The sequence below is a fragment of the Peromyscus leucopus genome, chromosome X, assembly GCF_004664715.2.
Source record: "Peromyscus leucopus breed LL Stock chromosome X, UCI_PerLeu_2.1, whole genome shotgun sequence".
Taxonomy (NCBI): Eukaryota; Metazoa; Chordata; class Mammalia; order Rodentia; family Cricetidae; genus Peromyscus; species Peromyscus leucopus.
Window position 1 is genome coordinate 61,311,082 of NC_051083.1, and position 14,121 is coordinate 61,325,202.

At 41.8% G+C, this 14,121-nt stretch overlaps 1 protein-coding gene across 4 annotated transcripts in view; it reads left to right on the forward strand.

Moving 5' to 3' along the window:
• Ogt (O-linked N-acetylglucosamine (GlcNAc) transferase) overlaps positions 1-14,121 on the forward strand; it is a 44,058-nt gene that overhangs the window by 13,737 nt on the left and 16,200 nt on the right. For all 4 annotated transcript variants that reach the window (XM_028892069.1, XM_037198982.1, XM_028892068.2 and 1 more), the window contains 5 exons: positions 2,187-2,303; positions 9,166-9,245; positions 11,010-11,205; positions 11,458-11,598; positions 12,096-12,196. In XM_028892069.1, coding sequence (XP_028747902.1) covers positions 2,187-2,303; positions 9,166-9,245; positions 11,010-11,205; positions 11,458-11,598; positions 12,096-12,196 — 635 coding nt within the window. The remainder of the gene's footprint in view (positions 1-2,186; positions 2,304-9,165; positions 9,246-11,009; positions 11,206-11,457; positions 11,599-12,095; positions 12,197-14,121) is intronic.

Consider the following 14,121-nt stretch of genomic DNA (forward strand, 5'->3'; position numbering starts at 1 on the left):
TTTAGGCTGAGACGTTGCGCCTGCCTTAGGTTGCTGACTTCTTTATTTCAGAGCTCTGGAGACACCTAGTTTGAAAAATGTCATTCTGTTTTTTTATTTTTTTTGGTTTTTTATTTTTTTTGTGAGAACTTAGTAAACCAGAAAATACTCTTGAGTGAAATGCAATGTATTTCTTTTGTAATCAGTGCATTTGAAAATTCAAGCCAGCATATATTCCTAGTAGATGGCAGCAAAATTAAGTTGTCTTTGTAGAAAACGAAGAGCCTTTCTTCCAGCAAAAATCCCTGCTGTATGCAATAGCCCTGATTAACCCTCTCCCTTCTGCATGTTTCCCATGTTACAGACTTGAGACTGTCCTCATTCCCATATGTAATAGACATCCAAAGAATTTCAATTGCTTTGTTGAACTTTTACTAATGATCTTGTTTTTATTTTCTCTCTTGTTTTTGGTTTTTCACCATTGATATTGTATTTAGAAGGTTTCAGGTGGGTGAAACCTCCTATTCCATGCGTAAGGTGCCTCGCTGAAGGGAGCTCGAGGCCTGGATCTAGGGCAGACACACAACCTCCTCCTCCTCTTCCAGCAAGGAACGCACCGAAAAGTCACATGATGAGAAATATGGTAACGGGTTTGTAACTGCCACAGCAAAACAATTTGCCTCCATGCCTGAATCTTCTGTCTTGTGGCTTCAGAAACAGCTTAAAATAATTTTATTTACAAGCAAGTTATGTAAAAGAATGTTTTATACTATAGCCACAATTCTGTCAAAAATAAGTAAAAGTTAATTAAGATATTAAAATTATTAGATAATTTACTAGTAAAAGCTTCTAACTCTTCTTGTTGTTCATTTTTTTTCCTTTTTCTTCTTTGTTTGGATTGCAGCATTCTGCTCTTCTGATGATGCGCTGTGACCCTGCAGTAGCGCAAAGGCTGCGCAGCGTTAATGCGCATTGCGTGCGAATGAGCCCCTGTGAACGGTTGACTAGATGAGTAATCTGATTGACTGGCTCTCTCAGCCCTATTCTGTAGCCTTTTTTGGATAAAATTGGGTTTTACCGTACCTTGAGTCCAACTAATCTCATTCAGCAAATATTCTCTACGGGCCTGTCTAGTAGATTAATGGATCTGGTTGGCCGTTTGCTGCGTCTAGGGGTGTTCTATGTAGCGCAGCAGGTTCGCAGCGATTGCGCAGTGCGATGCTGTTAGGTGGCGCCGGCGATGTTTGCGCTCGCATTACAGGGACCTCAACCTAGGTGCAATCCTGTCATGTGAGGTTTTATTTTCTTCCTCCTTGAAGAGAGGCGTGTGCTGTGAGTCTCAAGAGTCTGAAACTGAAAATGTAAAATGATGCTGACTGACTTGGCAAAAACATTTTTGTATGGCTCAGTGGCTTAGTTTTGATCTTAAGGAAGAAGAACATTATTGTGAGCAGCATTTCCCTCAATTTTTTGGGTTTTCTATAAAATGCATGATGAGAGATTGAAGGCTTGGGGAAGTTCTGTAGGAAAGAAACTTTTTGTTGTTTGCTTTGTCTCCTCTCCCACCCTTCAGCTCATTTTAGAGCTGAAGATGATCTTGAATTTATGATCCTCCTGCCTCCGTCTCCCAAGTGCTCAGATTACAGGCCTGTGCTCCTATACCCAGTTTAAGAAATCTGTTTTCTATTTTAGTTGGTTATGAAATTGGGTGTTTTTTGTTTTTTTGTTTTTGTTTTTGTTGGTTGTTTTAGTTTTGTTTTTCCTGTGTTATGTCTTGGCATTTTGCAGAACACCTTTTGGGAAACTTGGGCTGGGGAACTTAGACTTCATTGGTACCCTGTCTCTAGACACCAGTCTCTAGAGCCCGAAGGTATTCAGAGAAGAGGAGTAGACATTAGTGTTTAGCAGCACCCAACCTCCCAGATGAGTCCCGGCGTGCGGATTACTCTTGGGTTGGCAGAACTGAACATGGTGGTTTGCACTTGGGTTCTGGTGGCGCAGGCGCAGGAGCAGCCAGCTGTGGCGGCAGCGCATTAGTTTGGGCGCAAGCGAGCCTATGCTGCAGGGTCACTTTTGGCTGGTCAGAGAAGAAATAATGATATCACCTTCTTCCCCCTCCCCAATCTTTTTTGTTTTCCCCTTTACAAATTTTCCCCTTTCCCCTTATCTCCTTCCCCTCTCGCCTTCTTTCATTAAACCCTCCTAAGGCATGTTATTTGAAAGCAATTGAGACGCAACCAAACTTTGCAGTAGCTTGGAGTAATCTTGGCTGTGTTTTCAATGCACAAGGGGAGATTTGGCTGGCAATTCATCACTTTGAAAAGGTTAGTCATTAATAATTGATATTTATGAAATGCTTATGTGTACAGAATGTTCTTACTAGAATAAAACAGTAGGCATTTACTTAACCAGCTGTGCAGTAGTTTTATTTCCTTGACAGGACTGCAGCATTTGCAGGTGGTATATAATAATATAGCAGTTTCGGAGAACTGTACTGAGAGTGTACATTAGTCATTGAAAATGTGGTGTTTTTTTTTTTTTTTTTTTGGTTTTTCGAGACAGGGTTTCCCTGTGTAGTTTTGTGCCTTTCCTGGATCTCACTCTGTAGACCAGGCTGGCCTCCAACTCACAGAGATCCACCTGGCTCTGCCTCCTGAGTGCTGGGACTAAAGGTGTGTGCCACCACTGCCCCGAGAAAGTGCTATTTTATTTATTATCGTTATTTATTTATTTATTTTTGGTCTCATTCTGTATAGACTGGCTTAGAACTTACTATGTGGCTCAGGTTGGCCTTCAACCTAGTAGCAATCCTCTTAAGCCTCCTGAGTGCACGGATGAAGTACCCCATCTGATTTTAAAATGTCTCTTTCCCTCCAAGGAAGTAAGGAATCTATTTGGAGTGAAGCAATAGTACGGGTTATAGAGGGAGGGATACGCTGAAGAATGACACAGCTGGCCACATGGGGAGAACTGGAGGGCTCCGAGTGTCTTGAAAAAGCTGATTCCAAGTTTGGAATAGGAAATAACACAACATTGTCTGCAATAACTTGTCATACCAGAAAGCAAGGAAGTATCTGTTTACTTATTGATACACTTGTCTTTTTTTTAAAAAGGGTCCCATAGTGCTGGGTGGTGGTGGCAGCGGCGCATGCCTCTAATCCCAGCACTTGGGAGGCAGAGCCAGTCGGATCTCTGTGAGTTCGAGGCCAGCCTGGGCTACAGAGTGAGATCCAGGACAGGCACCAAAACTACACAGACAGACCCTTTCTCGAAAAAAAAAAAAAAAAAAAAAAAAAAAAAAAAAAAAAGCAACAAAGGGTCCCATAGCTAAGGATGGCTTGAGTTCAACTCTTTACAGACTCATTGATTTTTGTTTTTATGCCTGTGAGTGTTTTGCCTGAAAGTATGTCTGTCACCGTGTGTGTGCAGTGCAGAGGCGCTGGAGCTGGAGTTAGAGATGGCTGTGAGCCACCAACCATGTGGGGACTGGAAACTCAACTAGGGTCCTCTGGAAGAGCAGCTAGTGCTCTTAACTTGTGAGCCTTCTCTCCAGCCCCAAACCTTGAACTCTTAATCCTGCCCTAGCCTTCCCAGTGCTGGTGTTGGAGGTGAGTGACACCACATCTGGCTTTATTTGAGAAATAGCTATTCAGGTTCTTTGCCCCTTTTTAAATTTAAAAATTAATTTGCTCTCTTACTTTGAGTTGTTTTAGGTCTTTACATGTTGTTATTAGTCCTTTCTCAGATGAATAGTTTGCAATAGTTTTAGCCACCATGAGGTGTCTCTTTACTTTGATACTGATTTTCTTTGCTGTGTATAGTTTTATATCATTAGATTTGTCTGTTTTGTTTTGTTTTGTTGCCTGTGTTTTAAATACAAGCAAAACAGATACTGTGTGTGATCACACTTACTAACTTTTTTAGATTCCACATGTGTCAGGCTGGGAAGTGGGGGTAGGATCCTTAGAACTCAATGGTCAGCCACCCTAGTCAAATTGTTGAGCTCCAGGCTTAGTAAGAGACTCTGGCTCAAAAATAGGGTGGAGAATGATTAAGGAAGACCTGTAACTCCAATTTTTGGCATCCACATATATATAAACTGAGTGGCACATACATGTGTATATACATACATCAACATGTGTGCACTTACCCTTCACATGCATCAGTTTCACAGAAGCAGTAAGGTGGTTAATAGATTCTAGTGTAGATAAGGTTGAAGGTAGGGTAGGAAAATATTTGTTAAAGGCTATCCACTTGTAATTGACTGTGGAATATGATTTAGTGAGCTATTACCCTGGATGGTAACCACATTTGTATGTCTTATATATTTCAAAATTGCTCAAAGAAGCTGGACACATGCCAGCTCAAGCCCGGGAGCTCCAAGTGAACCTGGACAACATAGTGAGAACTTGTCTCACTTGACAAAAAAGACTGAAAAGAAAAAAAAAAAGGGAAAGAAAAGAAAAGCAAAATGAAAAAAATCTGGATATGCTGGCACAGGCTAATAATTCTAGTACTCAGGAGCTTAAAGCAGGAGAGATTATAAGAGTTCAAGGCTGGCATGGGCTGTATAGAAAGATTCGACCTCAGATAATAAGAGAACAACAGAATCTTTTTTTTTTTTTTTTTTTTTTTTTGTTTTCCGAGACAGGGTTTCTCCGTGTAGTGTAGCTTTGATGCCTTTCCTGGAACTTGCTTTGTAGCCCAGGCTGGCCTCGAACTCACAGAGCTCCACCTGCCTCTGCCTGGGATTAAAGGTGTGCGCCACCAGTGCCCGGAGTACAACACAATCTTGAGAGGCCTGGTAGATGGCTCAGTGGGTAAAGTGCTTGCTCTGTGAGTGACACCCGAGTTCAGTCCCTAAAACCCAGGGTGGAAAGAGAGAACCGACCCCACAAAGTTGTCCTTACACATGCATGAGCTCCACCACACACACACGTATACCCACAACAATAATGAATGAAATAGTTTTGAGTTAAAGAAACCTCTTCACATATATTTGATACAGGCATCATGTAGCCTAGACTGGCCTAGAACTTGATCCTTTCACCTCTACCTCCTTAGTGCTGGGGATTATAGATGTATGCTACCAAGCCCGAAACGACTAAATCTTTAAGGCAGGAAGTGGTGGCACATGCCCTTAGTTCTAGCAAAGGTAGGTGGATCTCTGTTAGTTAGTTCCAGGCAAGCCTGCTCTACATAGGCTGACCAGGGATATATAGTGAGACCCTATCTCAAACCAAAACCCAAAAATAATAGATTTTTTAAAAATGTTCTCTAAAGAGAAAAAAAGGAAGTTGGCGGGGTGATGAATACATGACCTTGATTTATTTTATTACAATATTTATTTTGAAACAAGGCCTTTCCACATAGCCCTGATCATGCTAGAGCTCGCTATGTAGACCAGGCTGGCCTAGAACTCAAGAGCTGTACTTCTTCCTTTGGGCCCGGGGTACTGGGATTAAAGGCAGGTGCCACCACACCTGGCTTTGATTGATCTTTTGACAGCATATCCATAGGTCAAACTATACTGTACCCCATAGATACCCCCACCACCACCCCTCCCGGTCAGGTAAAGCTTGTTTGTGTATGTGATGGGAGGAATCAAACCTAAGGCCTTGGACATGCTGGACAAGCATTCTGCCATTGAGCTATACCCTGAATATCCTACATAATGAATGGAGGAACAATAGACTATTACCATTAACAAGCTAGGCATTTAATAGTGGCAAAGAAAGATAGCATTGGACACTATTTGCTGTTATAGGACTAAATAATTCCATTGATGAAGTAGGCTTTCAAAGAAATGAGGGCTGAGTGTAGCTCAGTGATAGAATGCTTGCCTAGCATGTGCAAGGCCCTGGATTCTGATTCTTAGCGCGCGCGCACACACACACACACACACACATATACACATACACATACACACACACACACACACACACGGTACTGGGTCGGGGGGCGCACAGGTAGGTTTTGTGTGCTTCTAGTTTTAATAGTTTTCAAGAGACTGGCTAGATGGCTAAGGGTTTTAAGAGCATTGGTTGATGTTCCAGAGGTCCCAGGCTCGATTCCCAGTACCCACATGGTAGTTTACAACTACTAGTAACTCCAGTTCCAGGGGATCTGAGGCTCTCTTCTGGCTTCCGAGGGTACCAAGTACACATGCAAGTGCACAGATACATGCAGACAAAACACCCATACACATTAAAAAAAAGTTGAGCTGGGCATAGGGCACGCCTTTAATCCAGCACTCGGGAGGCAGAGGTGGGTGGATCACTGTGAGTTTGAGTCCACCCTGGTCTACATAGTGAGTTCCAGGATAACCAGAGCTACACAGTGGGAATCTATCTCTAAAGCACAAAAACAAAAAAACCAACCAAAAAAAGTTTCTAGGAAATGTGTAGAGCAGTAAACATACCAGAGGGATTTATTTCATCAGCAAAAATGTCAACTATGACCTTGTCTAACACTGATCTGAGTTTTCTTTCCAGCAAGGTGAAGGAGTAAAAATAGAGATTTAAAGGCAATCTGGATAATTAAAAGAGATAGGCAGTTCTTCTTTTAGTACAGTGTCTGCTGCTCTTTTTACATTATACTAAATAAGCTGCTTTTCTTTTTTACAAAAAGATTTATTTGGTGATGTACATGTGTGCAGATACTCATGGAGGCTAGAAGAGGGTGTGGGATCCCCTGACTGGAGTTAATAGCTCTTGTGTGCCACCTGACATGGATCATGGGAACCAAACTCAGTTTCTGAAAGACCAGCAGGCACTCTTAACCACTGAGCCATCTCCCTGTGTTCTTTTGTAAGAAATTAAATATTCAGGTGCCACATGACCTTAGTCCCAGCATTCAGAAGGCAGAGGCAGTCACCTGTAAGTTCAGGTCTGTGTATAGACCTGTCTGGTTTCTATAGTGAGTTCAGGACAATGAGGACCCTGTCTTAAAAACAATGAAAAACAACAACAAAAACCCTACATAAATAAACAAACAAAAACCAAATGATTTAAAGCTTGTTGAGAAATTGTGTGGGTCCTATTTGGATACCCACTGAAGTTAATCAGAAATGGGGCCACTGAATGGATATTTGGTGTTAAAATTACCTTTATTCTTTGAAGATTTTTAATTATTTTGTTTGTTTTCTTTGTGGAGCCTTGGCTATACTAAAACTAGTTAGATCCTCCTGCCTCTGCCTCCGGAGTGCTGGGATTAAAGGATTGCACCACCACTGCTTGGCTTTAATTTTTAATTCTGTGTATGTGTGTGGTTGTGTGTATGTGTGTATGTGCAGGTGCCACTGGAGGTCAGAAAAAAGTGTTGGCTCTCTCTGTAGCTGAAGTTATGGTGTGGCGAATCTCCTGATGCAGATTTGAGAATTGAACTCAGGTCTTCAGCAAGACCATTTTGAGCTCTTAACTACTGAGCTTTTCCCCTCCCCACCCCCTTGAGTATATCACCATCTAACCTTTTCTGGCCTGGAACTCTGTAGATCAGGCTGGCCTCAAACTCAGAGACCCTCCTGCCTCTGCCTCCCCAGTGCTGGGATTAAGGGCGTGGGCCACCATGCCCAGTTCATTTTTTTCCCCATGGAGACAGGGTTTCTCTGTGTAGTTTTGGTGCCTATCCTGGATCTCGCTCTATAGACCAGGCTGGCCTCGAACTCACAGAGATCCTCCTGGCTCTGCCTCCGAGTGCTGGGATTCAAGGCGTGCACCACCACCATCCAGCACCCAGTTCATTTTTTAAGATATGATAATGATAGTTTGGTTATGTTGGAATGAAAAAGCACTCTTGTCTCCTCCCTAGCATCCATAATTTTAAATGGGATGAAATGTTTGAGATTTGCTTCAAAATTATCTAGAGAAACGGGGAGTAGATTTGAATACATATTAAATAAAAGCATGATTTATGAATTATTAAAGATGATGAGCCAAGACATGCCTTTGTCATCTTCTCTGTTTTTGTGTATTTTTGAAACTTTCTATAAAACATTTTTAAGAGGGCCAGGTGTGGTTTATGCCTATAAAGCTCAGCGCTTGGGGGACTGAAGTAGGAGGATTGCTGTGAGTTCTGGGCCACACTGGGCTACATAGTGAATTCCAGGATAGCAGCAGAGTTAGATCTTATCTCAAAGCAAAAGTTAAAAAAGTTTTCAGGATAGCTGTCTATGACTGTAGATAACCTAAGCTGAGTGTCACCTTGTTATCTGATAGAGACTTGTTATCTATGTATAGAAGAAGCCTCTCTAGGAATCTTGAAAATACTTGAAATTATTTATTACCTTTATCTTTTCAGTGTTTTGGTTAAATTTATATTTACTATTCTAGAAAGGATACTTTTCTAGGGCCTTAGGTATACTAGGCTAGCATTCTACCACTGAGCTACTCCCCTGCACCAGAATATCATTTGTTTATTCAGAGAAAGTGTCTCATATAGATAGCCCCAGGCTGTCTTCAAACTCATTGTGTAGTTGAGGATGACCTGAGCTCTGCATCCACCTACCTCCACCTCCCAACTGCTTGGATTATAATAGGCTTGTGCCATGCCTGGCTTAATTTTACAGCTCTAATTACACATTGTACTAAGAACTTGCTAGGCTGTGTTTATGTAACAGGTATATACCTAAGAGCTCACTGCTTATTTCTGCCACTGCCTTTTAGAAGCGTTAAGCTGACTGACTGAATAAAATAAGGCCAATCATTAAAAATATTCTGCTTGTATGGTGGTTCATGCCTTTAATCCCAGCATTTGGGAGGTAGAGGCAGGTGGATTTCTGAGTTCGAGGCCAGTCTGGCCAGAGCTACATGGTGAAACCCTTTCTCGGAGAACAGATAAAAGGATAAGAAGTACTCTGCTCAGTTAAATTGGATCCATTGTGCTCATGAAGTTGTTTTTTTTTTTTTTTTTTCTTTTCTTGTGACGCAGGGAATGGAAGCTAGATATGAGTATGCTAAGCAAGGGCTTTACCACTGGGCTACACACCCAGCTCCTCTCTCCAGTTATTTTAATATGAATGAGCTTATAGATGAGAGAGAACTAAATAAGAAATGTTTTTTAAAAATAATGAGATTTAGTCTAGAAAATGTGATTGGATATCTAAACTGACTTCAGAATAAAAGCTGAATGAGAAGTTAATCTGACAAAATCCTATCTTTTTCTAAGTAACTGTCTTGTAATTTTTAGGCTGTCACCCTTGACCCAAATTTTCTGGATGCTTATATCAATTTAGGAAATGTCTTGAAAGAGGCACGCATTTTTGACAGGTGAGAATGTTCTGTTTGATCAATTTTCTTGTCTTGCAGAGTGTGGACTAAAATGTGACAACAGCTTTTTTCTTGAAGTACATTTTTTTCTAGAGTGTGATTTTTCCCTCTTGATGTGTGCTTTGTTACATTTTACTTACAGATGTTGTTGGCTGACTTTTCCTTGTTGGTTTTCCTGAATGCTTTTATCCTTCCACTTAGTTCAGTTGAAATTTTCTTTCTTGTAAAACTGTTAGAAAATATTAACCTTTTGGACTAAATTTTTTCTTTTGATCTGATTCAGAAAGCTAAGTAAAACTTGACTTTTTTGGTATGTAAAATGATCAGAAAATTTCTTTTAAAAAAGAATAACAAAAATTTTTAATTTTTTTTGTTTAAGAAACTGCTCTTCTAATCGTGTGTGTGTGTGTGTGTGTGTGTGTGTGCGCGCGCGCGCGCGCGCGCGTATGCTTGTTTGTGAGACAGGCTGTATGCACACATGTGTGCAGGTGGACAGCACATGGGAGTCAGAAGAGGACATTGGGTGTCCTTCTCAATCCTTTCCCTCTTCCACCTTATGCTGTTGAGGCAGTCTCTGACATTTTTGGCTAGGTTTGCAGTCAGTTAGTCTCAGGGACCCTCCTGTCCCAGCCCCTTCTCCTGGTCCTGAGGCTTCATGGATGTATATGGCCATGCCTAGCTTGTTAGATGGGTGCAGGGAGCCAAACTCAGGTCCTCATAATTACACTCCAAGCACTTGAACCACTGAGTAGCTTCCCAGCCCCAGGACTTTTTCATTTGATGTGGGTGGGTGTTTTGCCCACATGCATATTTATATAATCTGGGAACTCTGTGGGGAAGCCAGAAGAGGGCATCAAATCTGGATTACAGATGGCTGGTAGCGCCATGTGGGGCCTAGGATTAAAACTAGAGTCCTGGAAGAGTAACCAGTGCTCTTATTCTCTGAGCTATCTCTCCAGCCCTTGACTTTTAACTTTTGTTGTCAAAGGAAACATACTTCTGGAGTGGGAATCAACAGCTTTTCCTGTGAAAATGTTCTATAGCCTGGTACTTGGGAGTCTGAAGCAGAAGGATTGCTGTGAGTTCAAGCCCAGGCTGGACTAGAGAGCAAGATCCTATCTTACAAAACATAACAGGACCTGGGTTTAGTTGTTTACAGCTATAACACCAGCACTTGAGAGGCCAAGGGAGAAGGCTTTCTCTGACTTGGAGACCAGCCTAAGCTACGGAGTAAAGTCTTGTCTCAGAAACCAAACCAAACCACACACTCCAAACTAAAAGTGCAGGCCTGAGGACATTGCTCAGTGGTAGAGCCCTTCCTTGATTAGCATGCATGAGGCCCTAGGTTCAGTTCTTAGTACGACCAAAAGTACATTTTCTATAAGTGAGATGTTGGTATTCAGTAAAATATATCATAAATTGTCACTAGTTAAAATAATTGACATTTTTGGTATAGTTATGTCTGGTGTTAATTGGAACAAAATACCGTACATTCAAGTTAGTTGGATTTGGGGCAGGTGAGGTAGTTCAGCGGATAAAAGTGCCTGGCATGCAATCCTTAGGACCTGGGTTTGATCCCTGGAACCAGTAATGGAAGGAGAGAACCAACTTCACAAAGTTGTCTTCTGGCTTCCACTTGTGTACCTTTGTCTATGCCAACCTGTACACATGTCATAAACACACTTAGAATAAATAATGATACATTTAATATTAGTTGCATTTTGTGTATATGTGTTTGTATGTTTATTTTTGTTTTTCTCACAGAGCTGTGGCAGCTTATCTTCGTGCCTTAAGTTTGAGCCCAAATCACGCGGTGGTGCATGGCAACCTGGCTTGTGTGTACTATGAGCAAGGCCTAATAGACCTGGCCATCGATACCTACAGGCGAGCTATAGAACTGCAGCCACATTTTCCAGATGCTTACTGCAACCTAGCAAATGCTCTCAAAGAGAAGGGCAGCGTAAGGATTTTCTGTCTGTCTTTATTTCTTTGTTATGTGGTAGCAAAGTCTTCATTGTACATACTAAGTTTTGAGATGGTTATATTGGTTTTCTTTGGAGTTTTGGTTGATGGGAAGGAGAATACTGAAAAGTATTCATTTTGTGATGTATTACCAGCCATTAGGCTCAGTGATGCAGTTACTTAAATTACTAGAACAGCAGTGGTTTCTTTGATTCTTTGTAGTATCTGAACGGTTTGTTTCATTTTCCAGGTTGCCGAAGCAGAAGATTGTTACAACACAGCTCTTCGTCTGTGTCCTACCCATGCAGACTCTTTGAATAACCTCGCCAATATCAAACGGGAACAGGGCAATATTGAAGAGGCGGTCCGTCTATATCGCAAAGCATTAGAAGTATGTTGAATGCTGTGGCTGGGTGTCTAGCCTGTGTGACAGTAGAGGGAAAGCAATTAAGTTTGCCTGCCATTCACTTTTTTTTAAAGAGAATCGTTCATTATCTATGTAAGGGCCTGTGACAAGCAAGACATCCATCCCTACATTATTTTATGCATAGATGAGATCTGTACAAAGCTAATGACTAGTAAGCTGAGTAAAGCTCTTACAATGAAGAACTGAGGTCAGTGTCTAGTGGTTGGTAGGTGTGGTAGGAGTTTAGAAAAGAGGCTACATTACTCAGTGTGAGTAACAGGAAGAGAGGCCTACCTCACGTTTAAAATCACGATAGGTATAAAATGGAGGAAGCAGTAGAATTTAAGCTCCTAGACTCGAAGAAAGTAAACTTGGAAAAGGTGGAGAGTAGTTAAGGTCCGTCGTGAAGCTCTCAGAGTTGTGGGAGGTAATTGGGAGATTCTTGATCCTATTTAATGTCATCTGTAATTGTGACTCTGTAGGTCTTCCCGGAGTTTGCTGCTGCACATTCCAATTTAGCAAGTGTACTGCAACAACAGGGCAAGCTGCAGGAAGCATTGATGCATTATAAGGAAGCCATCAGGTAAGAAATTCAGAGCTCCTTTTTCTAGTTTCAATGTTGAGATTATAATATATCTTCTCCCCTTCCCTTCCCTGCAAAACCCTCCCGTAGCTGGGCGGTGGTGGCACACACCTGTAATCCCAGCACTCGGGAGGCAGAGCCAGGCGGATCTCTGTGAGTTCGAGGCCAGCCTGGGCTACCGAGTGAGTTCCAGGAAAGGTGCAAAGCTACACAGAGAAACCCTGTCTCGAAAAACAAAAAAAAAAAAAAAAAAAAAAAAAAAAAAAAAAAAAAAACCCAAAACCCTCCCGAATACCTTTCCTTGCTCTCAAATTCATGGCCTCTTCCATGAATTGTTGTGACTTGCATATATGTATATGTATGTATATGCAGATATGTCTCTAAATATAATTTGCTCAATATGTATAATGTTCCCCAGAGATATATTTTCAGGGCTGACCATTTGGTATCAGATAAGCACTTGTGCTCGTTCCTGTAGAAGACTATTTCTCCTGCTCCCAGCATTCCTTAGATGCCTGTAGTTCTTTGTGTAGGGTTAAGGCTTCATGGGCTTGCCCCCTTCCACTTCAGCATCTCTTCTCTTCCTTTTGTTGTTTTGTTTTTTTGAGACAGGGTTTCTCTGTGTAGCCCTGTCTATCCTGGAACTCACTCTGTAGACCAGGCTAGCCTTGAACTCAGATCCGCCTGGCTCTGCCTCCCAAATCTGGGATTAAAGGCATGTGCCACCACTTCCTGGCATCTCTATTTTTTAAAGGCTGAATATGGTGGCACATGCTTTAATCCTGGCATTCAGGAGGCAGATGTAGGTGGATTTCTGTGAGTTTGAGGCCAACCTGGTCTACATAGCAAAAGAGCCAGGCCAGCCAGTGTTAGATGGTAAGACCCTATCTAAAACAAAATTTAGAGACTGGAGAGATGATGGCTCAGAGATGTGAGAGCACTGGCTGCTCTTTCAAAGTACCTGCGTTGAATTCTCAGTACCCATGTAGTGGCTCACAACCATCTGTAAATCATGTGCCAGTGAATCTGCCCTCTTACAGCTTTCAAGAGTGCTAGGCATGCACATGGTATGCCTAGTCATACATGTGGGCAAACCATCTATACACATAAAATACTAAAATAATTTTTAAAATGAATAATATTTATCTCAAACTTTTTGATTTGAGACAACGTTTCTTGGTGTAGTCCTGGCTGTTCTGGAACTCATTCTGTAGACCAGGCTGGCCTTGAACGCAAAGAAATCCACCTGCTTCTGCTTCCCAGGTCCTGGGATTAAAGGCCTGTGCCTCCATGCCTGGCTTCTTTATTTTAAAAAAATCATTTAAAATTCTTTGTGTATGGTATCTGTAGTGCATGCCTACACCAGAGACCAGAAGAGGGCATTAGATCCCCTGGAGCCGGAGTAAAGGTGGTTGCGAGCTGCCCCTATGTTAGGTTCTGGGAACCAAGCTCGGGTCCTCTGGAAGGTCAGCCCTTTGTTACTTATTTACTTACTTACTTATACTTGTTTTTAGTTTTTTCAAGACAGGGTTTCTTGCTTGCTTTATGCTTTCTTGTTGTTTTTTTTTTCTTTAGTTTTTCGAGACAGGGTTTCTCTGTGTAGCTCTAGCTGTCCTGGAACTCACTCTCTGTAGACCATGCAGTCCTCAAACTCATAGAGATTGCCTGCCTCTCCTTCCTAAGTGCTGGAATTAAAAGCTTGCTTCACCACTGCCCGGCTCCTGCTTTGATTTTTTTTTTAAATTATATTTTATTTATGTTGTGTGCGTGGAGGGAATGTGGGCATATACTGTGGTGCCCATATGGAGGTCAGAGGACAACTTATTGTTTCCTCTATATGTTCTGGAGATTGAACCCATGTCGTCAGGCTTGATTGCAGGTATGTTTACCTGCTGAGCCATCTCACTGGCATTTTAAACATTTTA